Source organism: Saimiri boliviensis, chromosome 12 (assembly GCF_048565385.1).
Source record: "Saimiri boliviensis isolate mSaiBol1 chromosome 12, mSaiBol1.pri, whole genome shotgun sequence".
NCBI lineage: Eukaryota > Metazoa > Chordata > Mammalia > Primates > Cebidae > Saimiri > Saimiri boliviensis.
Window position 1 is genome coordinate 45,321,354 of NC_133460.1, and position 20,888 is coordinate 45,342,241.

General features: G+C 36.2%; 1 protein-coding gene across 6 annotated transcripts in view; it reads right to left on the reverse strand.

The window, feature by feature from the left end:
- CTNNA3 (catenin alpha 3) overlaps positions 1–20,888 on the reverse strand; it is a 1,773,069-nt gene that overhangs the window by 41,690 nt on the left and 1,710,491 nt on the right. For all 6 annotated transcript variants that reach the window (XM_074382308.1, XM_003928685.4, XM_074382306.1 and 3 more), the window contains one exon: positions 11,259–11,393. In XM_074382308.1, coding sequence (XP_074238409.1) covers positions 11,259–11,393 — 135 coding nt within the window. The remainder of the gene's footprint in view (positions 1–11,258; positions 11,394–20,888) is intronic.

Consider the following 20,888-nt stretch of genomic DNA (forward strand, 5'->3'; position numbering starts at 1 on the left):
TTCACTCCATCACTTACTAACCATGTGACATTTGGCAAGTTATATTCATTTATTAGCCTTTCTTTTCTTGTCAACAAAATACCATAAGTTTACTTGCAGCACCGTTGGGAGGATATTAGAATATATATAAATGTGTCAATAAGAGAAGAGTATTCACCAAATCAGCAAATACTACCGTCACCTTTTCTCCACCTACAAAGTGACAGTAAAGGACGCAATGATGCTACCAGCTATCTCTTGAGTAGGTACCCACAAAGACAGCCTGAGAGAAATTTCTTCATGTGTTTTACGGAAGGTCTATTCTCAGAAGGGAAGGAAAGAAAAAAGCACGGGGAGGTAGGGTATGGAACTCCCAAGAGCATTATCAATCTCAGTTTGTGGCTAGCTTTACCTGACCTCAAAGTGGGCTGTGAAATTGCACAGCCGATTTGGTTCCACGTTGAGGATGTACCTTTCCCTCAGTCAGTTACTAGTGATTGGTCGTCAGAGCGTGCAGGGGTGGCGGTGCATAACCACTCACACATCGTAGCTCCGGTTTGACTGGCAACATTATGCAGAAAAAGGAGCACCTATAAGATGTTAGCACTCAACATTATGCAGAAAAAGGAACACCTGTAAGATGTTAACACTCAACACTCATAGTAGCTAAATAATGGGTAACTGCCAGGTAAAGGGATGGGCCACTGGCATCAGAGTGGGTGGAGACTGGACTTGTTGGTAAACATTCTACAATGCTCAAGGAAGCCCCCCACAACAAAGAATTATCCAGCCCTGAAAGTCAATGGTGCTGCAGATGAGAAACTATGGAATAGATGAAAGCATCAAAAAATTAATGTTTAATCATTATTACTGACAGTTACTGATTTGCTATTAAGAACATTCAGACATTAGTAATCAAAAGAGGAAAATGTAGAATCTCATTGATTTTGCTTGGGAACACACACACACACACACACCCTCACAGTTTTTATCCTGTGACTTTAGTGTTCTTTCATATTATGCAACAACAAGCATAAATTCAGCGTGAGTCAGAGACTGAAATGACTACTTTTGCAAATATCATCCATACAGTCTTGTGCCTTTTTTCACATCTGCTTTCACTGCCTTATCCATGCCTTTATAGATTTTGACGCCAGCACTTTGCTGTCCTAGAATCTTCAGCTCCTTGATTTTTTTGACTTCTCTTTTCTTCATTGTGTTTTTCCCTGGCTTTCAACTAAACTCGTGAGCATCAGGATGTCTGCACCCAGCTCTGTTCTTTTCCTTCAGCTGCACTTTGCCTAATGGGGAATTTGGCACATTCCTATAGTTGTCAAATACATCTTGCTCACTTTCATGGCCTCTCATTTCATCTCTGGCTTTGAAGTTCTACAGTTCAGGCTCTTTAGCATACAAAAGCAATAATTAATCCCTCCTTTTCTAAGTATTGATAACAACTAAGCTAATTATTTTCTCTAGAAGAGAAAAAATTGTTTACATTAGGTTTTTAATTCATCCATTATTTTCCTTTTGAATCATATGGAACTATTTGACATATGAATAAGAATATAGGAATTATTATAAGGAGTACATTTAACAGTAGAGACTCTTATGTGTGTGTCTGCTTCATCCAGATGTTTTTTCCTATCTCTGATTGCACAAAAGGAATCTAATTTCACAAAACAGATCACTGCTGTTTGTGAGAGATACCACAACAGTCTCAGTAAAGCCATGTCAAATCAATGCTCAAATCAAAAACTATATATTGCACTATTTTGGTATACATGTACTTTTTTCTAGGTTTGCAATTAGCAGGTAACTCCTGAAGGAGCTGATCTCATTCTCACTGATGCAGACTGCTTAAGCAAGATTGGAGAAGCCTCCTCTTAAAATCAATCAACATGGAACAAAACTGTCTTCTGTGGTGTAATATAATTTGTCAGTTGGTACCAAGATGAGTGATCTGGATAGAAATGTGGAGGGCAAGGTACAACAAAAGAGAATAAGATCAGAGATTCTGATTTGGAAGGAACCACGAAGCTCATTTCATCCAACTTTATAGATGAAGAAATGGACCCAAAGAGATTAACTTCTAGACTGTAATAGGTCTCATAATCTGGGGTCTAGCAGCTTTTCTATTGCCTCATGTTAGCTCCTCATTTTGAGGCTGAAGTGTGTGTTCTGATCAGTTCTTAAGAATCCAGAATAATGAAATCATCACTGTTATTAATACTGTGCTCTAGTCTGTGTTTCCCTATATCATTCAACTAAAACCATTCCTTAGCTCTTGATATATGCAGCGACCATCCCAGCAGGTATGCTAATACCACCCACTCCCCTCCTACCTCCCATCCCTGTCGTCTCACCACTAAAATCACTGAGCGGTCTTAGGGGTTTATTTCAGTAGCAATGAATTAAAGAACATGAGGCCGAGAATGAAGAACATGAGATTCTAGATTCTGGTCCTGGCTCTGCCAGTAGGTATCTTAGTGAACCAGGATAAGTCATTTAAAATCCCCGACCTATTTCATTGTTTATAAAATGAATATGAGATAGTTTTAACATGAAGAGATCATTTCTAAGGTTTCTTAAAGTACCATTATAACTGAATGCATTGCACAATCGGAAAGAAAATCCAACTCATTGTAATATTAGTTTACCTAGATACCAAGGAAATGCCTTAGTCTGCTTTATTAGAAAGCAATACACAAAAAAAAGGAAGAGCAGCAGCCCCAGATGCATTTTTGAAGTATATTCTTCAAATTACTAAGGTCTGATTACTTCCGTATGCCTCCTGCCTAAGACTTAAAACAAACAAAAAGCAACCCTCAATGGAGCTGAATTTACTGGCAAAGCACCTTCTTTCTTATTTTTCTTTCTTTTCCTCCTCCTCTCCCTGATCCTCTCCTTTCCCCTCTTCTTTTTTTTTTGCTTCTCTCCCTTCCACTTTATACTTCTTCCCCTCCTTCTTCCTCTATATATATTTGTTAATCTTCCATTTAAAAAATTTCCCTGTTTTTCTTTATGTCTATAAATGATTGCAGTAGGTTCAGAAAGCTCATTAACTATTTTCCTTAATGCCTTCACAAAGCAAGAACATTAACCTACTGTTACTCTGTATGTACTCGACTGCCTACATTCTGTAGGCCCTTGTGGCTCTTTTGGCCAACAGCTGAATTGTTGCTGTTCCCTACCTTCCCTAATTGAATGAACACTGCCCCTTGATTTCTGCTGAAGCTGAATTGCAGTTGCTTGGCGAATTTTCAATCTTGCTGATCCTTCCCCCTTGACTGATTAGTTTTATTTATTATTCAATTTTTTAAATTGTGGCTTTGGCACGTCTGCCTCAGCGTAAGAGAACGTGATTAAACACATTTTTAAAAATCCACAAAACAGAGTAGTTTCATAATTAATCAGTCTTAAGCAGTTCCCAAAGAAAATGCTGAACTAAAAGCATGACATTTGGGTAAAGGGTAATTTTAAAAGTTTAAAAACATTTTAATTAATTGATTTTTATTCCTGAATTTTCTTTTTCATATATACAGGCTACAAAATAACAATATTTATTTCTTTATAGCAAATCTCCTTTTACAAAATACAACAGTTTCCCGTGAGGCACGGTGTATAGGAACGCTAGGTGAACAGTTGATGAAGACTCTGGTCCCTGATGTTAATACATTGAGGTAACTAGATACATTTTAATCTTCTTACAGTCATACTTTTTCTTCTATTTTACATTTAGGACCTTCGTACATCAAGATGACTATGAGAACTGAACTGCAACAGAATGTATTTTCCAGTGAAATTTTTCTATACTCCCCTCTTTATAAATTTTTTGGGGGACAAGGTCTGGCTCTATCACCCTGGGTGAAATGTAGCGGCGTGATCTCAGCTCACTGCAACCTTCACCTCCTGGGTTCAAGTCATCCTCTCCCCTTAGCTTCCTGAGTAGCTGGGACTACAGGCATACACCACCACACCTGGCTAACTTTTGTATTTTTTTTGTAGAGACGGGATTTTCCATGTTGCCCATGGTTGGTCTTGAACTCATGAGCTCAAGCAATCCACCTGTCTCAGCCTCCCAAAGTGCTGGGGTTACAGGCCTGGGCCACTGCACCCAGCAACTCCCCTCTTTATCTGAGAAAGGATAGCAGCTGGAAGGCCAAACTAGCTTCATTTCCATGTGAATTGAAGCTACAGTCAGGTTCCAGGATCCAAACAATGTCCTGGAGTTTGGCTGTGGTAGAAAAATATCTAGCATATGCTATCCCTGTTCATGATCTCAAAAAAATGCTGTTAACTTAGGTTATTTTCTCTTCCAAGCAATGTTGAGCAAAGTGATTGACATGTGGACCTCCTTATTTTGTTCTATTGCTAAAATAAAACTCAAATAGGGTGCTCAAATCTGAATCTTAACAGAAAACTACTCTTTCCGTTTTACCAAACATGGGATTTATTGGCAAGAAATTCTTCAACCTTTCGTTCATTTCTGTAAAGGTGATTATGTCTTTTTTTTTTAAGTTAGACTAAATTAATTCTTTTCATTTTTAAGATTCAGGAGGTACATGTGCAGTTTTGTCACAAGAGTATATAGCATGATGCTGAGGTTTAGGTTTCTATTGAGTTCATCACCCAAATAATGAACATAGTACCCAATAAGAATTTTTTTAACTCTTACCCCTCTTCCTCCTTCCTTTTGGTGACTCCAGTATCTATTCTTCCCATCTTTATGTCCCTGTGTACTCAGTGTTTAGCTCTCACTTATAAGTGAGAACATGTGATATTTAGTTTCTGTTTTTGCATTAATTCACTTAGGATAATGGCCTCCAGCTGCATTCATGTGGATGCAAAGAACATAATTAAATTTTTTTAATACGGCTGTGTAGTATGCCATGGTGTATATGTAACACATTTTCTTTATTTAATAAATGTGATTATATCTTAATTCAACTTTATGCTGGCTCAGAAGAAGAGGTTTTTTTGTTTTGTTTGTTTGTTTGTTTGTTTGTTTATTTGTTTTTTAATCAAGTTCTCACTCTGTCACCAGGCTGGAGTGCAATGGCAAAATCTCAGCTCACTGCAACCTCTGCCTCCTGGGTTCAAGTGATTCTTCTGCCTCAGTCTCCCAAGTAGGTAGGACTACAGGTGTATACCACCACACCCAGCTATTTTTTGTATTTTTAGTAGAGATGGGGTTTCACCATGTTGGCCAGGGTGGTCTCAATCTCTTAACCTCGTGATCCACCTGCCTCAGCCTCCCAAAGTGCTGGAATTATAGGCATGAGCCACTGCGCCATGATACTTTTTTTTTCAAAGCTAATCTTTCTACCTGTGCTAATCTCACTTTCTCTCATTTGCTTGACTTTATTCTATCAGTTGTAGTCTTAATTTCTCACAAGTTCATTCTCTTTTGGCTGCTTTTTGTTCTTTACCTAAATGTTTCTCAATTACTGCCACTTTCAGCAGTATATAAATAAAAATAACAACAAAAAATGTTTTCAATGATTTTGTCTGCTCTGACCCTCAAGTCTCTCTCTCTTTTGCTTTTTTTTCATTCCTTCCATCTTCAAACTTTTGGAAAATTGAGTCTGTGCCACCATTGTTTCTCTGTCATTGTATACTCAGCACTCAGCTGATCATGATAAAATTTTTGCCTTCACCATATTACTGATGCTGATTTAAGATATAAAACTGCAGCCATAAAAAAGGATGAGTTCATGTCCTTTGCAGGGACATGGATAAAGCTGGAACCCATCATTCTCAGCAAACTGACACAAGAACAGAAAACCAAATACCGCATGTTCTCACTCATAAGTGGGTGTTGAACAAGGAGAAAATGTGGACACAGGGAGGGCAGCATCACACACGGGGGCCTGTTGAGGGTGGGGGTCTAGGGGTGGGATAGTGGGGATAGAGGGACAGGGGAGGGATAGCATTAGGAAAATTGCCTAATGTAGATGATGGGGTGATGGATACAGCAAACCACCATGACACGTGTATATCTCTGTAACAAACCTGTATGTTCCGCACACGTACCCCAGAACTTAAAATATAATTTTTAAAAATGCAGTTCATTAAAAATATACCTTTTTGAAAAAAAAAAAGATATAAAACACCTTCTAAATGCAAAACCCAATGTGTACTTTTAAGACTAAGCCAACCTGTATAACTTTGCAGGTTGCATCCTTTATGGTCATTGGTCACTGTACTTTCATTCACGTAAAAATATTCAAGGACTTCAGAGGAGAATAAGTGCAAAGAGATAATTATGATATGTGTACTTCGGTGGTTTTGGTAATCATAGAGGGAATATGATAGGAACTGTTAGCTGCCACCCAATATTCATTCTCTTTTTTCATAGAAACAAAACTCTGATTATACTGGTACAGCAATGTGCACGATTAAAACACAAACAAACATACAAAATCTACATTTTGTAGTCTACCTTGCAGTTAAGTGTAACAGGATGACTAAGCTCTAGCCAATAGCTGGTTTAAAACAAAAAAGTATTTGAAAGGGACCTTCTGGAAATTTCCTTTAAAAGTGTAAAGAACGTTGGCTTCCTTTTCTCTTCATTCCTACTGCCTGGAATGTAAAAGTCATTGTGAGAGCTACAGAAGCCATATTTTTGACCTTGGCAATAATGAGAGCCAGAAGCCAAGAAAAGTGAAGCTGAAAGGCAAGAGTGCCTGATTCCCTGGTGACTTTGTGAAGCTGTCATAACAGTGCTAGATTGCCCATTCGCAGGCTCTCTTTATGGAGACAGTAAACGCCCAATTTGTTTTAACTGCCACAGTCAAGTCTCAGAATATGATAAAGGTACATTAGAATCACTTTGTAAAAAAAAGTTGTTTGTGGATCACTGTTTCAGCTATTTAAAAAAAAAAATCGCATCCAACATATTTTCACTGGATGGACCCATCTACTTCTCTTTCATACCTCTTTCCTAAGTTCCAGAAACAAAGACTCAACTTCTCCTAAACCTTTCTTTTTCATACCTCTTTCCTAAGTTCCAGAAACAAAGACCCAACTTCTCCTAAACCTTTCTTTTTGGTTGCCCCTTAGTCACTTAAATTCAACAAGCAAGGTCAGGTGTGGTGGCTCACACCTGTAATCCCAGCACTTCGGAAGGCCGAGGTGGGTGAATCGCCTAAGGTCAGGAGTTCGAGACCAACCTGACCAACAAGGTGAAATCTCATGTCTACTAAAAATACAAAAATTAGCCAGGCATGGTGGCAGGCACCTGTATTCCCAGCTATTTGGGAGGCTGAGACAGGAGAGAATTGTTTAAAGCCTGGAGGCAGAGGTTGCAGTGAGCTGAGATCATGCCACTGTACTCCAGCCTGGGTGATGAATGAGACTCCGTCTCAAAAATCAAAAAAATAAATTTAACAAGCAAAACCTGAATGTGTTTCCATACTCATCGTAACACGGTCTTCCTTCTATATATACTGTTTAGTTAACGATGCCATTGGTGACTAAGTAAGCAATTTAACCCCAAAACCTTTCTGAAATTCTTTTTTCTTTTTCACCCTTAACACCCAATAGATAAGTGACTCTAAACATGTTTTCCTCAGAACTGTTCCTTGTGTAGATAGTCTCCTTTTCATTCTCATCAATGTTGCCTTAAATAAGTTCTCGCTGCTTCTCTTAAACTAATTTTTAAAAGTCAATCCTAAATAGGCCTCAATCCTCCAGTCCCTTATCTTTCTGTCACTGCCCTGTCTAAAAAAGTTAACTTTGAAATACACAGATTTCTTAAAGCCCATCTCAAACTAAAAAATTGTTAATTACTCTCAATTGCCTACAGGGTAAAGTTAGATTATAAATGATCGTTTTAAAACATTCCCAGTTTCCTTTACAAACTTGTGCTCTACTTGCCCACTCACCCCTAATCCACGATAGACACATCAAAAGTACCAAGTAAAGTTGTTTTCAGACACGTTAGACTGTCTGCCACGTCCCTAATGTTCCATGTCTCCGCCCACCTCAAATCCTTTCCCTCTTCTCCTGTAAGTACACATTTGTTTTCTACTTTATTAATCAAGGCCCAAAGTAGGTTTGAACCACTTATGAAGCTTTATCTTGCCTGCTCTGCACATCAAATAAATTATTTCCTCACATGATATACCATGTACATTTGTACATACCAATTTTGTATGGTTTATTATATTGTTCTGGAGTCTTTTTTGTATATTCAGGTATATTTTATATTTCTTTTTTTAAAATGTATTTCAGTATCTTTAGGGAATTACCATATAATCATCTTTACATCCCTCAGATGTCCTACTATGCCTTTCCCAGAGAGGGGTTAAATTCATAGTAATAGATTTGAACAAACTATATATATTTATTTTCCATACAGGTAAAACATGCAACTTCAAGATGAGTGCTTGCAATATAGATCTAAGAATGATTGGGGAATAATTTTAATTCAATGGTGTATTGTGAGAATACCTTTCAGATTTTTTAATATTATTAATTCATCTTCATTATCCTAAACCTTCATACCTCAGACCCACAACAGAATGTACTGCTGATTCACTCTAGAAATGCATTCCATTCATACTTCTTATTTTTAAACAACTGTATTTGGTAAAGAAAAGTTTCATGAACATAATCTTGGGATGCTAGCTTTATTTGGTAAACTTTGAATAGTATGTAATTTTGAATACCAAATTTCTGTAATTTTTAATGTCTCCCTGCTTTGGAATCATGCTTGCCATTCTTCAAGGGATCTTATAGAAAAATGATAACTTAGATTAGATCTTCTTCTGAATTTAAAGAATAAAAAGACAAGAACTCAGGGTCACTGAGAGATTAAAATAAATGTGCTTTGGCACACGTAAGTGAAATGTATTCGGAAAGCTTTCTAGGATCTACCTGTAAACAGATGGCAGTAAGATATGCAAAAGGGGGCATGCTCTCTTTTTTCAGATTTATTTTTTTCTAACGAGGAATAGTGAGTGAGATGATGACAAATAGTTTTGGATTTGCAATGCTATTCCTCATTTTATATAATGACTCAGCTTTTAAATTGTAAATCATGGATTCTAAATAGCTGCTGCCTAATCTATCTGTAATATATGTAAAGTTCATGAATTTGAATCATCATACCAAACAGGAAAGAATACAAACTGAGTTTATATATAGAAGGGAAATTGTATTTTGGAAGGATAATTATCACCAATAAATTTTAACAGCTACACAGAGGCTAAAGTTCTACCAAAGATTTTTGGAAAGCTTAGCTTCAGACAATATGAAATAAAATAAAATTATATGAAATTTAGACCTTATAAAGCATAAACAGGGTGTGAAAATGACAAAAATAAATAGAAAAAAGAGTTTATCCTCCAAATAAATATACTTTTTTTTAAAACATATTTAAGGTAGTATAATGTTAAATGAGAAAATGAAGACTGGACGTTTAATAAGCCAAAAGGAACACACACACACACACACACACACACACACACACACACACACACACATTAATACAAATGCATCTATATACACATACATTCTGTGTCTATATAAATGTATACATACATACATGTATGCATATGTGTCTGTACACACACGTTCCTGGTTGTATGGCTTGTAACTAAGTAAAATGCCTTTTTCGTGAAAAGTGGTAGGGCAGTAGTAATAAACTCGTGTTTATGCAGAACTTTTGATAAAATCTGAATAGGAAAGACACTAAATTTGTTTCCCCTTTAACAACCACTGGTATAAAAAGCTAGAAAGCAGTGCCATCTTATAATTTCCAAAGTATTCACTATCGACTTGTGTTTTCAGTTTTATCACAGGCTCAGTGTTGTCTCCCTGAACAGAGGAAGCACAGACCTTTGAAGGTGAACTCAGCTCTGACATTTACTAGTATGACACTGGGGAAGCTGTATAAACCTTCTTAATTTTACTTCTTTATATATTAAAAAAAAAAACAGAACAAATAAGTGATCCATCTGGCATATTACTGTGAAGATGGACATAAAATATAGGCAAGAGATAAACAGTCACTGTTTGTTTCCTCCCCTCTACATGTTTTTTTCTTTTTTGAAATGGAGTCTTGCTCCATCACCCAGGCTGCAGTTGCGGTGGTGCAATTGTGGCTCACTGCAACCTCCACCTCCTGGGTTCAAGTAATCTAGTGCCTCAAACTCCCGTGAGTAGCTGGGATTATAGGCACGTGCCACCATGCCCAGCTAATTTTTGTATTTTTAGTAGAGACAGGGTTTCACCATGTTGACCAGGCTTGTCTCAAACTCCTGACCTCAAGTGATCCGGCCACCTCGGCCTTCCAAAGTGCTGAGATAATAATGTGAACCACTCTGACTGGTCCTTCCCCTCTACTTTTGATGGCTCTTTTCTTGTGTTTTTGTAACTATGTCCTCTTTCAGAACATTAACGCATTGGGGGAATGTCCAATACCAGGATATAGAAGCCCTATATGTTACACCCCCACACACACACACATACATATATATATGTATGTGTGTGTAAACTAGTGTAATTAAGAAACATTTTCTCAGAAACATAAATTTTCAGACTATTCATAATGTTTCATTTAAACTTAAATTTATAATCTTGGTCCATGTCCTTCTCAAAATCACTGATAACTGAATCCAATATAGATATCAAATATTATTCTATTACCCTTTCTCCTCCCGAGAAATTATCTATTGCTATTAAAAGATGAGTAGAAAACTTATACATTAGTTCTACCATGGTAATTTTATAGCACCTTAAAACTCAGGGCCACCAAAGAATTTATGAAAATGCCTCTAAATCTATACAGTTTTATCATGCTCCATTTCTGAAAGTATATATGGAATGAAAAACCTCAAGAAATGAACACCTTTGTTATAAAAAGAAATAGGGGGAAATGAATATCAATTAATAGCAGTGAAGCAACCATCTTATTAATTTGCTATTCCACATGCATTTCTTTTCAAAAATTACAGGATTCATTTTCAGTTCTGTTTGTACACATTCTGAAGTCATGCTCTAAATTAACATGGATTTCTCATCCAAAAGGCTTAGAAAACCTGATTTACTCTTTAATCTCTGAAGTAAATAAAAACAACATGTTTAACCTTTCTTTAAGAAATCTGCCAAGATTTCTTGCTAGTTTAAATATATGTACTTTTAATAAAAATTCCAATTTAGTTTTTCTAAACTGATTTTACCTAAAAGATTTGGTGATGTAAGCAAGGGTGTAGTTACTGTGTATCAAGCATCTTCCACCTGTGATCATGGAAGCGCTAGGCTGTACTCACAGCTGACATGATGAGCTCTCCTCCCAGGTTCTGGATCTCAGCTTTAACTTGACTGCAGATTTTCAGTTGGTGGGAGTAGAATTTTATCTGTTCCAGGTAGGCCAACAGGTCCTGTTTGCAAGATGGATCCGGGCACTAAATATGCACCAAAGATAAAAATGGATATAGCACACTAAATAATAGGCAGATCAAAGTGAGCAAATACAGTATTAACACGGCAGGTACCTTATAAGGCAGCAACTTTATTTTCATTGAGGACCATTTCTCAGGTCAAGCCCAGATAGATTCTGATATGCTTCTACCATTACAATAGCTGATTTATTTTACAGCCTTAATTACTTCAGCTTAGCCAAAAGAAACATTAAAATAATTTTTAGACATGAAATGGTATAGAAAATAGCTGCCTTTAGTTTATGAAGGTTAGAAGCCCTCAGATTATATTTTTAGGTAAATCTAAATAAGTATTTAAAATGCAATGATTTCCTTCACCTAGAGTTACTATTAGAATGCTCCTCGAGACTCGTGGTTCTGCACTGTCTGTCCTGTCCTACTCAGAGGGGTGTAAAAAACATGCAGCAACATAATATGTTCTACCATGTTCAGCCTTCAATGTTCCTAGCTGTTATAGACAAAGGAAATAATTTTTTACCTTATATAACAGCTGTGAATCTAACTGAAGAAAATAAACAGGCAGGGTACATTGTTTTATAGTATAAAATTTCTTTACAAAACCCAGCCTGCAACATGGTATTGTCTTTTGGAAGGAGCTTCTAGAGGACAGCTTTGAGCTTTATCATAACATGGTAAATAGCTTCAGTTAAGATTTAATCTTTGTGCTCTTTCTCCTAGGAAATTATAATAGATTCATAAAAATCCCTTCTAACTTAATTCCACTTTTAGTAAATTTGTGTAAGAACAAAGAAATGTGGACAGTGATTTATATGCAAAGATCTTCACTGTAACACTACATATAATATCAAAATTTGGAAATAACCTAAATGTCCCAAAATAATGGGAAGGCTAAGTAAGAATGCATATCAATATAATGTAGCATTATTCAGTCTCAAGAAAAAAGTTTCAAAGGATATGGAAAAATGTTTTGGAAGTAAAAAAATCAACATGTAAATATTGCAATCAAATTATATTTTAAAATGTGTGCATTTAAAACATGCTGAATGCTGGATGCAGTGGCTCAGTCTATAATCCCAGCAATTTGGGAAGCTGAAACAGGAGAATTGCTTGAGCCTAGGAGTTTGAGACCAGCCTGGGAAGCATAGGTAGACACCATCTCTACAAAAAATAAAAATAAATTAGCCGGGTGTGTCCCAGCTATTCAGCAGGCTGAGCGGGAGGATTGCCTGAGCCTGGGAAGTAAATGCTGCAGTGAGCCATGACTGCAACACTGCACTCCAGCCTTGGCCACAGAGTGAGACCTTGTGTCAACAAATACATATATAAAATAATAAAACATGCTGGGACAGCCTGAGTTGTCCCATCCTTCCTAGGCATGGATCATGGTGCATCACGACTCTTTGCTCCATAAGCAGGCTAGAGAGGTAGACATCTCAATACCAAAAATGCAGAGAACATCTGTGAGATACTATACAAAAAGGAGCATCGCCAAGGAATACAATCACCAGACTATCCAAGGTCAACTCTAAAGAAAAAAATCATAAAGGCAGCTAGCGAGAAAGGTCAGAACACACAGAAAAGGAATCCCAAAAGACTAAAAGCAGACTTCTCTGCATAAACCCTATAAGCTGGGACAGATTAGGGGCCTATTTTCAGAATTCTTGAAGAAAAGAAATCCTAATCAAAAATTTCATATCCCACCAGGCTAAGCTTTATCACTGAAGGAGAAACAAAATCTTTTCTAGACAAACAAGAATTTAAAAAATTCATTAGCATTAGACCAGTCTTATCAGAGATCCTTAAAGGAATTCTAAACATGAGGGAAAAAAAAGAACAAATACCTGCTACCACAAAAACACACTTAAGTACAGAGCCCACAGACCTATCGACCAACCAAACCACAGAAACTACAAAGCAATGAGCTAACAACTTCATGATAGGATCAAAATCTTGCATATTAATATTATGCTTAAATGTGAATAACCTAAATACTCCACTTAAAAGGCACAGAGTGGCAAAATGGATAAAATAACAATATCCATCCATCTGCTATCTTCAAGATACCCATCTCACACCTAATGACACCTATAAGCTCAAAGTAAAGGGTTGGAGAAATATCTCTTGCAAATTAAGCAACAACAAAAAAGAGAAGTGGTGGCTATTAGATAAAATATATTTATTTAAAAATATATTTAAAATATAATATATATAACAACATAGATAAAATATGATTTTTAAAATATAATATATGATAATAGATAAAGCAGACTTTAAACCAACAACAGTAAAAAGGACAAGAAGGGCATACATAATGACAAAGGGCTGAATTGAACAAAAAGACTTACCTATCCTAAATATGTATGTACCCAAGACTGAAGCATCCAAATTCATAAAACAAGTACTTATAGTTCTACAAAGAGGCTTAGACTGCCATTCAGTAATGTTCAGGAACTTCAACACCTCACTGACAATGTTAGATTATCAAGGCAGAAAATTAACAAAGAAATTCTGGACTTAAATTTGACACGACCAATTGGACCTAACAGACATCTACAGAATACTCCACCATCAACCACAGAAAGTACATTCTTCTCAACTGCACACAAAATGTACTCTAAGAACAACTACTTGTTTGGCTATAAAGTAAATCTCAATAAATCTTTTTAAAAATAAAGTTATACCAACCACACTCTTGAAATACTACAAGGGAATGAAAATAGCAATACCAAGAAAATCTACCAAACCACACGACTGCATGAAAATTAAACAATTTGCTCCTCAATGGTTGATATGTTTTGGCTCTGTGTCCCCATCCAAAACTCATCTCAAATTGTGTAATCCCATGTGTCAAGGGAGGGACCTGGTAGGAGGTGATTGGATCATGGGGGCACTTTCTCCCATGCTGTTCTAGGAATTGTGAGGGAGTTCTCATGAGAGCTGATGACTTTTAAAGTGCCTCTTTCCCGTGTGCTCTCTCTCTCCTACCTCCCTGTAAAATGCGCCTTGCTTCACCTTTGCCCTCAGCTATGATTTTAAGTTTCCTGAGGCCACTTCAACCATGTGGAATGTAGTCAATTAAACCTTTTTTAAAAATATAAATTAGCTAGTCTCAGATAGTATCTTCATAGTAGTGTGAAAATGGACTAATGCATTTACTTTTGGGTAAACAATGAAATTAAGGCAGTAACCAAAAAATTCTTTGAAATAAATGGAAGTAAGAGACACAACATATAACAATCTCTAGGATGCAGCAAAAGTGCTGTTAAGAGGAAAGTTTATAGCGGTTAACTCTTACCTCAAAAAGTTAGAAAGATCTCAAATTAAGGATCTAATATGCCTAGAGGAGCAAAACAAACAAACAAACAAAAAACAAGAACAAACCAATCCCAAAGCTAGCAGAAGAAAAGAAAAAACTAAAATTAGATGGAACTGAATGAATTTGAGACCCAAAAATTTATAGGAAGATTCAATGATGATCAAAGTTTATTTTTTGAAAGAATGAACAAGATCCGTAGAATGCTAGCTAGATTAACAAAGACAAATAGAAGATCTAAACAAGCACAGTCAAAAATTATAAAAGTGACATTACAACCAGTATCACAGAAATACAAAAGATCCTCAGAAACTATTGAGAACAATTCTGTGCATACACAGTAGAAAATCTGGAGGAAAATTAAATTCCTGAAATACAAGTTACCTAAAAATAGAAATCCCATTTGACCCAGCAATCCCATTACTGGGTATATATCCAAAGGATTATAAATCATTCTACTATAAGGACACATGCACACGAATGTTCATTGCAACATTGTTTACAATAGCAAAGACCTGGAACCAACCCAAATGCCCAACGATGATAGACTGGATAGGGAAAATGTGGTACATATACACCATGGAGTATTACGCAGCCATCAAAAACGATGAGTTTGTGTCCTTTGTAGGGACATGGATGAACCTGGAAACCATCATTCTCAGCAAACTGACACAAGAGCAGAAAATCAAACACCGCATGTTCTCACTCATAGGTGGGTGTTGAACAGTGAGAACACATGGACACAGGGAGGGGAGCACTACACACTGGGGTCCATTGGGGGGAAATGGGGGAGGGAAGGGGGGTGGGGAGGTGGGAAGAGATAGCATGGGGAGAAATGATAGATACAGGTGAGGGGAAGGAAGGCAGTAAACCAAACTGCCATGTGTGTACCTATGCAACAATCTTGCATGTTCTTCACATGTACCCCAAAACCTAAAATGCAATAAAAAAACCTCCAAGAATGGATCAGAAAGAAATTGAAACCCTCTATAGACCAATATTGAACTCCTAAACTGAATCCGTAATAAATCACCCAACAACAGCAACAACAAAAAGGGCCTCAGACCAGACAGATTCACAGTCAAATTCTATGAAACATGCATAGAATACCTGCTACCATCCTACTGAAACTATTCCAAAAAATGGAGAAGGAGAGGCTTCTCCTCAACTCATTCAACAAAGGAATCCTCCTGATAGGAAAACCTGGTAAACATACAATGAAAAAAATATCTGATACCAATATCTTTGATAAGCATAGATGCAAAAATCCTCAACAAAATATTAGTAAACTGAATTTAGTGGCACATCAAAAAGTTAATTCACCATGATCAAGCAGGCTTAATTCTTGGAATGTAAGGTTGGCTTAATATATACAAATCAATAAATGTGACTTACCACATAAACAGAATTAATAACAAAGATCATATGATTACTTCAACAGATGTGAAAAATGCTTTTGATAAAATACAACATCCCTTCCTGATAAAAACCCTCAAGAAACTATGCATCAAAGTAACATATCTTATATCTCAAAATAACAAGAGCCATCTAAGTGAAACCAAGAAAACATTATACTTGAATGGGCAAAAGCTGAAACCAATCCCCTTGAAACTGTTAGAAGGATGCTTACTCTCACCTCTCTTATTCAACATAGTACTGAAAGTCCTAGCCACAGCAATCAGGCAAAAGAAATAAATAAAAGGTATCCAACTAGACAAATAAAAAGTCAACCTATATCTCTTTGCTGTTAATATGATTCTATACCCACAAAACACAAAATACTTTACTAAAAGGCTCCTTTAACTGAGATGTGACTTCAGTAATTTTTCAGGATACAAAATCATTGTATAAAAATCAATAACATTTTTATACACCAATAACATTCAAACTGAGAACCAAATCAAGAACTCAATTCCATTTACAACAGCTGCAGATAAATAAAACATCTATGAATGCATCTAACCAAGGAAGAGAAGGATCTATACAAGAACTACAAAACACTGCTGAAGGAAATCATAGATGACACAAATAATGAAAAAAAAATTCAAGTATATCGATTGTAAGAACCAATATCATTAAAATAGCCATACTGCCCAAAGGAATCTACAATTCAATGCTATTCCTATCAAGCAAAAACCATCATTTTTCACAGAATTAGAAAAAGAACAATTCTAAAATTCATATAAATCCAAGAAATATCCTGAACAGACAAAAAATCTCAAGTTAAAAAAAAAAAATGAAGCTAGAGGCACCATATTACTTGACTTCAAACTATACTATAAGACTACAGTAACAACACAGTGTGGTACTGGTACAAAAACAGATACATAGCCTGAGGGAACTGAATAGAGAACACAGAAATAAAGCTGCCCAACTACAACCATCTGATCTTTGACACATTGACAAAGTTGACAAAAATAAGCAATGACTCCCTATTCAGTAATTGCTGCTGGGATGGCTGGCTAAACAAAGGCAGAAGAATGAAACTGCATCCCTGTCTTTCACTATCTAGAAAAATTAACTCAAGATGAATTAAAGATTTAAATATAAGACCTCCACAATAAGAATCCTTGCAGGAAACCTAGGAAACACCATTCTAGACATCAGCCTTGGGAAAGACATTATAACTAAATCCTCAAAAGCAATTGCAACAAAAACAAAAATTGACAAGTGGAATATCTAAGTAAAGAGCTTCTGCATAGCAACAAACTATCAACAGAGTAAACAGGCAACCCACACGATGGAAGAAAATATTTGCAAACTATGAATCTGACATAGTTTTAAAAGGAACTTAAACAATTGAGCAAGCAAACAAAAAATAAATAACCCCATTAAAAATGGGCAAAAGATATGTGTTAGGTCATTCTTGCATTGCTACAGAAATACATGAGACTGGGTAATTTATAAAGAAAAGAAATTTAATTGTCTCGTGGTTCTGCAGATTATGCAAGCATTGCAATGGCATCTGCTTGGCTTTGAGGTGGGGGTTCAGAGAGCATTTACTTATAGTGGAAGGTGAAGTGGGAACAGGTGCATGACATGACGAAAGTAGGAGCAAGAGGGAGGTGGGAGGTGCCACACACTTTTAAATGACCGGATAACTCAGTATTCTGAGGACAGCACACTGTGAGGAATCTACTCCTATTACCCAAACACCTCTCACCAGGCCCCACGTCCAACATTGGGGATTACACTTTAACATGAGATTTGGGAAAGGCAAATGCCCAAACCATATCAAATCATGACTAGACACTTCTCAAAAGAAGACATACAAGTGGTCAACAAACCTGAAAAAATGTTCAATACCACTAATCATCAGAGAAATGCGAATCAAACCAAAATGAGATACTATCTCACACCAGTCAGAATGGCTATTGTTAAAAAGTCAAAAATAACAAATGCTGGTGAGGCTACAGAGAAAAGGGAACACTTTATACACTATGGTGGGAATTTAAATTAGTTCAGCCACTGTGGGAAGCAGTTTGGAGATTTCTCAAAGAACTTAAAACATAACTACCATTTGACCCGATCATGCCATTACTTTGTACATATTCAAAAGAAAATAAATTGTTCTACCAAAAAGACACTTATATTCGTATGTTCATTGCAGCCCTATTCACAACGCAAGGACATGGAATCAACCTAGGTACCCACCAATGGTGGACTGAATAAAGAAAATGGGGGCCGGGTGCGGTGGCTCATGCCTGTAATCCCAGCACTTTAAGAGGCCGAGGTAGGTGGGTCACCTGTGGTCAGAAGTTTGAGACCAGCCTGACCAACATGGAGAAACCCGCATCTCTACTAAAAATACAAAATTAGACAGGCATGGCGGCACATGCCTGTAATCCCAGCTATTCATTCGGGAGGCTGAGGCAGGAGAATCACTTGAACCCAGGAGGCGGAGGTTGCAGTGAGCTCAGATCATGCCATTGCACTCCAGCCTGGGCAACAAGTGGAAGACTCTGTCTCAAAAGAAAATCAAAAAACAAAAACAAACAAAGAAAATGGAGTACATATACACCATGTAATAACAAACAGCCATAAAAAGGAATGAATGAAATTATGTCTCTTGCAGCAACATGTATGCAGCTGGAGACCATTGTCCTTTGTGAATTAATACAGGAACAAAACCCAAATACCACATGTTCTTACATAGAAGTAGGAGGTAAAGAATGGATAATCATGGACATAAAGATGACCACAATAGACACTGAGAAGTACTAGATAGGAGAGGGAGGAAAGGAGTAAAGGCTTGAAAAACTAATTATTGGGTACTATGCTCACTATCTGGGTGATTGCATCAGTTGTACTCCAAACATTAGTATTGTGCGATATACCCAGGTAATGAACCTGCAAATGTACCCACTCAATCTAAAATAAAAGTTTAAATTATTTTTTGAAATTCCATAAAAATAAATACATTCTGGACTCTGGGTTAAAAAATTAAAACATACTTGGAAAGAAATACATGACAATAATCAATAAATGTGACACAATCAATACTTTTATTTTATTCAAATTTTACATATCTGAAATATATATTTCTTCTATAACTATCAATTGTTATTTTAAAAAGCTTTTATTCTAATGGCCTAAACTGTAAATTAAAAAGTAGAATGAATGACCAGAAAACCTTTCATGCATTTCTGCTTTTCTTCAGTAATTAATAACTTAAGCTGGAGTGTTTTTGGAAAATTCATGAGGTACTTCTCTGTTATATTTTTTAAATAGTCTACATAGCTCCAGAGTGTGTGCACAAGATAAGAATATATTACCCTGAGTCAAAGTTGATAATAATCAACAAAGGTAACAAAGAATTCAATTCTTCTGCAAAAGTACTATCAATCTGCAACACAGGCAACCAATGTGTGAATACATATAGGATAGCTGCAGCCGGAGACACAATCAGACAAGAAAATAGAAATTATAGCTAATTAACAAGACTGGAAAGGAGTAATATATGGAGAAAGGTAAGAAAAAGAGAGAAAGGAAGAAGAGGAGAAGGAAGAGACAGGAGAAAGAATAATAATTAATTTTCATTTAACTCTTACTATTTGCCGCATGCTATGGAAACTAATTTAGACATATCATCTCACTCAATTACTAAACCTCTAAGACACAAATATTTTCCCCAATTTATAGAGGTGAAATTACCTATAATGATGAAAAACAAGTCACCTCTTTGTTTTCTCTTGTCAGGCAGCTGATGTTTATTAGATACTTCCTCTGTGCCAGGTACTATGCCAAGCTCTTTATATGCATAACTCTAAATTAGTACTCGTAGCATCATTTTAATTAGATCTATAATTTTCATTTTGTACATTTGCAAACCAAGTTTCAGAGAGAGTAGATGATTTGAATTTAGTTTTCTCTGTTTTATTCACATGAATGTGCAATGATCTCTTCTATGGGACATGCTTTCAAAACATTGTTTCTTATTGTTGTTCTTACTGAGTAACTTTCTTATCTATTCTTTATTCTTAAGGATGGAAATCCTTAAGAATATCCCTGACATGTAAAGTGTTATTTGTCATGTACTTTTCTAGATGCTTTGTCTATACTACTTGTTTTAATAATCACACAACCACCACAATTCCATGAGGTAAGTGGAATCATTATCCTCATTTAGCAAAGGAACATACTGACACACAGAGAGGTTAACTGACTTGCCAATAAATGGTATTAGTGGTAGAGCTAGTGTTGAAACATGGTCCAGTTCCACCTCCTTATCTCCATGGTCTAGGATCAGTATCAGTCTTCTTGCCAACTGTATCTTTTTTGTAAATATTAAATTCCCATTCTAATTTGTAAATTGGGGTCTTAAATTGATGCTCTTATTTGTCAATTATAAACTGATTTAATGTGGATTTGTTCCTTGAAGACCAGCACCGCTATACAACTCCTGATACAATCAAACTGTCAAACTAATAATTAGATTCTTGACCAGTAACCAATGGCAATCACTCAAGTTTAAGCAAAACAAGCTGTCTCTATGAAGAGACTCTTCCAAGGCCACAGAAGAGCCTATAATTTTATTAAGGAAAGAATAAGTCAAATGAGTAAAAAGTGTGAAATTGATAAAGTTCAAAATTGCTTGACCTAAATTTATCTTTCATTTTCAGAACTGATGAAAATATCTTGATGATAACAGTAGCAGTTAGTTTTATAACAAAACTAGAAAGAAA